The sequence below is a fragment of the Sitodiplosis mosellana genome, unplaced genomic scaffold (genome assembly GCF_009176505.1).
Source record: "Sitodiplosis mosellana isolate CC-2019 unplaced genomic scaffold, AAFC_SMos_1.0 Smas_scaffold_5996, whole genome shotgun sequence".
Taxonomy (NCBI): domain Eukaryota; kingdom Metazoa; phylum Arthropoda; class Insecta; order Diptera; family Cecidomyiidae; genus Sitodiplosis; species Sitodiplosis mosellana.
The window spans coordinates 1-3,417 of NW_022601238.1; the positions used below are offsets into that span (position 1 = coordinate 1).

The 3,417-nt window shown below is 35.4% G+C and overlaps 1 protein-coding gene across 1 annotated transcript; it reads left to right on the forward strand.

The window, feature by feature from the left end:
* The first annotated feature begins 2,269 nt into the window (after positions 1-2,269).
* Positions 2,270-3,286, forward strand: LOC129573178 (uncharacterized). Its single transcript, XM_055453470.1, has 3 exons — positions 2,270-2,577; positions 2,669-2,799; positions 3,057-3,286. The coding sequence occupies exons 1-3, from the start codon at positions 2,343-2,345 to the stop codon at positions 3,177-3,179; spliced, it is 489 nt and encodes a 162-aa protein (XP_055309445.1). The 5' UTR covers positions 2,270-2,342; the 3' UTR covers positions 3,180-3,286.
* The last annotated feature ends 131 nt before the right edge of the window (positions 3,287-3,417 follow it).

The following is a 3,417-nucleotide window of genomic DNA, read 5'->3' on the forward strand; positions in this document are numbered from 1 at the left end:
AAAAAGTTGTAAACTAGCCATTTCCAAACGTCATCTGTCATTTGTTCAGAATGTTTTTTCTCAGTGTATAAACTAACTGAAATATTTCTACTGTCCATATTTTTCCAATGTGAACTTGGAAAATCGAGATTTTCCTGACGTGGATATGTTTTTCTTCTACTCCACCTTTTGCTATGTATGACATCGGCAAAGTTTGCCTTCCTTGTTCAGGGTAGTACACACTTGTAAACGGATCGCTTCTTCCGATTGAAATTCCCACTAGGTCAAGAAATAAAGGTACTTTCCATACAAATTTTGCTATTTTAGAGATAAAATTTGAAAATTTTGTATATGAGGTACCCCGATTTCTCATCAGATTGGCTTCAAATTTAGCTTGGTATCGAAATTTGATGAAGAAATAAGATTCACAAAGTTTCATGACCACTGGATATTCGGAATATGATTAGTGGCTTGTATTTAATTTTGATTTTAATTAATTTTTCACGTTCGCCAGTGCTTATGTACAGCTGTTACTTATTATTTATTTATGGTCATACGATAGATCTGACTATGGCTAAATTTATCTAAATTCAATGCTCTCTACGATAAAAATTTGAAACTGGCAAAAATCATTCCCAATTTGGTGTATATTTCAATCGGTAGTTGGTGAAGTCGACTAGTTTCAATGCTCACACTTCAAATTTATGGTTTATAAAGTTCTAACCACTGCACCGATTCTAATAATCTTTAATGCGTTTGAAAGGTACTTCCTTCCACAATTCAGAACCATTTTATTTTCGGTGCTAGCTTGTCTACGAAAAAAGTTACAGACCAAGATGTGTACAAAGAAAATGGATTTTCGGGAAAAACTTTAGATAAAAACTTTAAACAAAAATGTACTAACCAGTAAAGGTCCCTCGTTTTCACTCTTTTTTTTCGAAATTCCGATTGGGTTAGTTAGTTGGGGTCAAATGATGACGAACGACACCAATTATTTATTCACGAAATTGTTTGGGGGTAGTTTTAGGGGGGTCCATAGTTTGGAACCCCCAATTTTCTGGACGCCATAGCTTTTAAGCGGATGGGAATTTGTAAAAAGTGTCTTCGGCAATGTTGTAGATCTAGTCGAAATTAAAAACTTTGACGAACAAATCATCCCCAAAAAACCACCCCTTCAGGTCAAAAAGTCACCCCGACAATTCGAGTTTTTTGAGCCGCCCTACAGCCTAAGGGGGTGGTTTTCTGGGGATAAAGTGTTCGGAAATATTGTTTTATTTGATAAGATCTACAACTTTTTCAAAGACACTTTTCCAAAATTTCCAGACGTTTGGAAATTATGAGTTCATGGAAAAGCCACATTTTCCGATTTTCCCGACTATCTAATGTGATTCTTCTCCTTTCAAAGTGATCATATTTGAAGTAGTAAAAAGCAATGAATATTTAGATTGAATTTGTTGAATGACTAAAATATCAATGAATCAGGCACATGACACATTGTTTTCGCTTTGAATTTCGTAAGACAAGCAAAGGGATATTGCAACTTTTTTGACCAGAAAAAACGCCATCTTACGTCGTGCCCGTAAATTATTTTGCTGTACATTTAGATGGTAGAGCTTGAACAAAAGTTCGACACTATGCATATACTTGGAAAGAGCTTGATAAACTTAATGAAATACATATGAACGCGTGAGAATAAAAGACTGACGCTACCAGGTTTTTCGCAAAAGCGGGATAAAAATCAGTTGCACGCAAAAGAGACATTTCAAAAGGTTGCACGCAAGGGAGAAGTATATTGTTGTTGTAATCACGGCTTTAAAATTCAAAATGCGACAAAATAAAATGTTCCGTTTGCGTGTAACCTTTTGAAATGTCTTTTTTGCGTGCAACTGATTGTTATCCCGCTTTTGCGAATAACCTGCTAGCGTCATTCTTTTATTCTCACGCGTTCATATATTTTATGGTCGTTGCAATACCCCTATGAAGACAAGTGTTTTGTAGTGATTATTGGAGGACGGTGTGATCACGACTGTTAGGTAAGATGCCCAAAATCGATTGTTCACAATTCAATACAATAGAGTTCCTGGAAGAAAAGCGTCATTTTCATGTCATCATAAATAAAAAGCTTGACCGCCACTATTGTATGCGAAACTTCTCCACTTCAACTTGTCGGCATTTTTATCTACAAAATAATCATTTTTCAATGGTACTTCTTCATTATAAGTTACTAGTTTTTGAAATTTCATCGATAGCGCTATGATAACAGCCCAATTTCAAGTATAAAAGTCGATGATTATTCGAACAAAAATTAGTTCAAATCTTCTAGTGAACATTCTACTTCGAAAGTGCTCAGTTAAACTCTCAAAATGTTTCGTTTAAGCGTTTTTGCCATTTGTTTGGTTTCGGCTCTTGCTTTAAACTGTGTTGAGTGTTCGGACAAGGCTTTGGAATCGAAAATCGAATTCAATTTCGTGCAAAATTTGACCGATTTCTTGGCCGCCAACCCAGGCATTCAGTTGGAACAATTAGATAAAGAAGTGAGCTATGACGGTCCATCATCAAGAATTCAACTTACACACCGGTTGGGAAATCGTATTAATGGTGAGTAGCTGTTTTCAAATTCTCAGTGAATTAAGTTGGGCTGTCTGCCTGTTGAAGAAACAAGTAACTATTATTTAAACCAACTTTTCAGGCGACCGCCTCTTGGCAACCGACTCAGCCAGCCAGCAATGGGCTCAACCACAAGACGTTCGACTAAATTTAAACTACCCAAAGTCTGGATATGCTGAGATCATCACATACCTTGAAGTCATCACTGAACAGGTAAAATATTGATATTGACGTCACTTTTATTTTGAAACCGCTTTCGAGCTGATCCGAATCTAATCAACGTCCATTATCATAAAACACATGTCTAATGTCATCAATCGATTTGTTTGATAACAATATAATAGTACACTTTGGTTTTGAAATGAGCTCTCATGGAGATTTATAGATAGAGTGTTCCTTTTATATTTTTCACAATGAAAAAAATTGATAGAATATCAATTTTACAATGAATTTTTTAAAATTATTTTCAGAGTACGAATTTGGGCAACGCTTATGTCGTCTCCGGAGGCATTGGACAAAGACGAATCTCCGTCGTTATTGAAGCAAAACGTACTCTCTACTGGCAATACAGAGCATCGATTTTCGGCTATTAAATCATTTGGATACTTTGGCATTCCACTTCCTAGCATGTGTAACAGACAGAATTTGTTCCGAATGTTAATTTCAAACTGGTAAAAATAAAATAATTCATAAACGCAAACTTAGTGTTTTTAAATAATAATCTTTAGAATAGAAACCTATTGATACACTGAGAGAACTCTGTCGGAAAAATTCGCAACCTTCATTTGGAAATGGCTAGTTTACAACTTTTTGTATATGGCGATTGTGAAT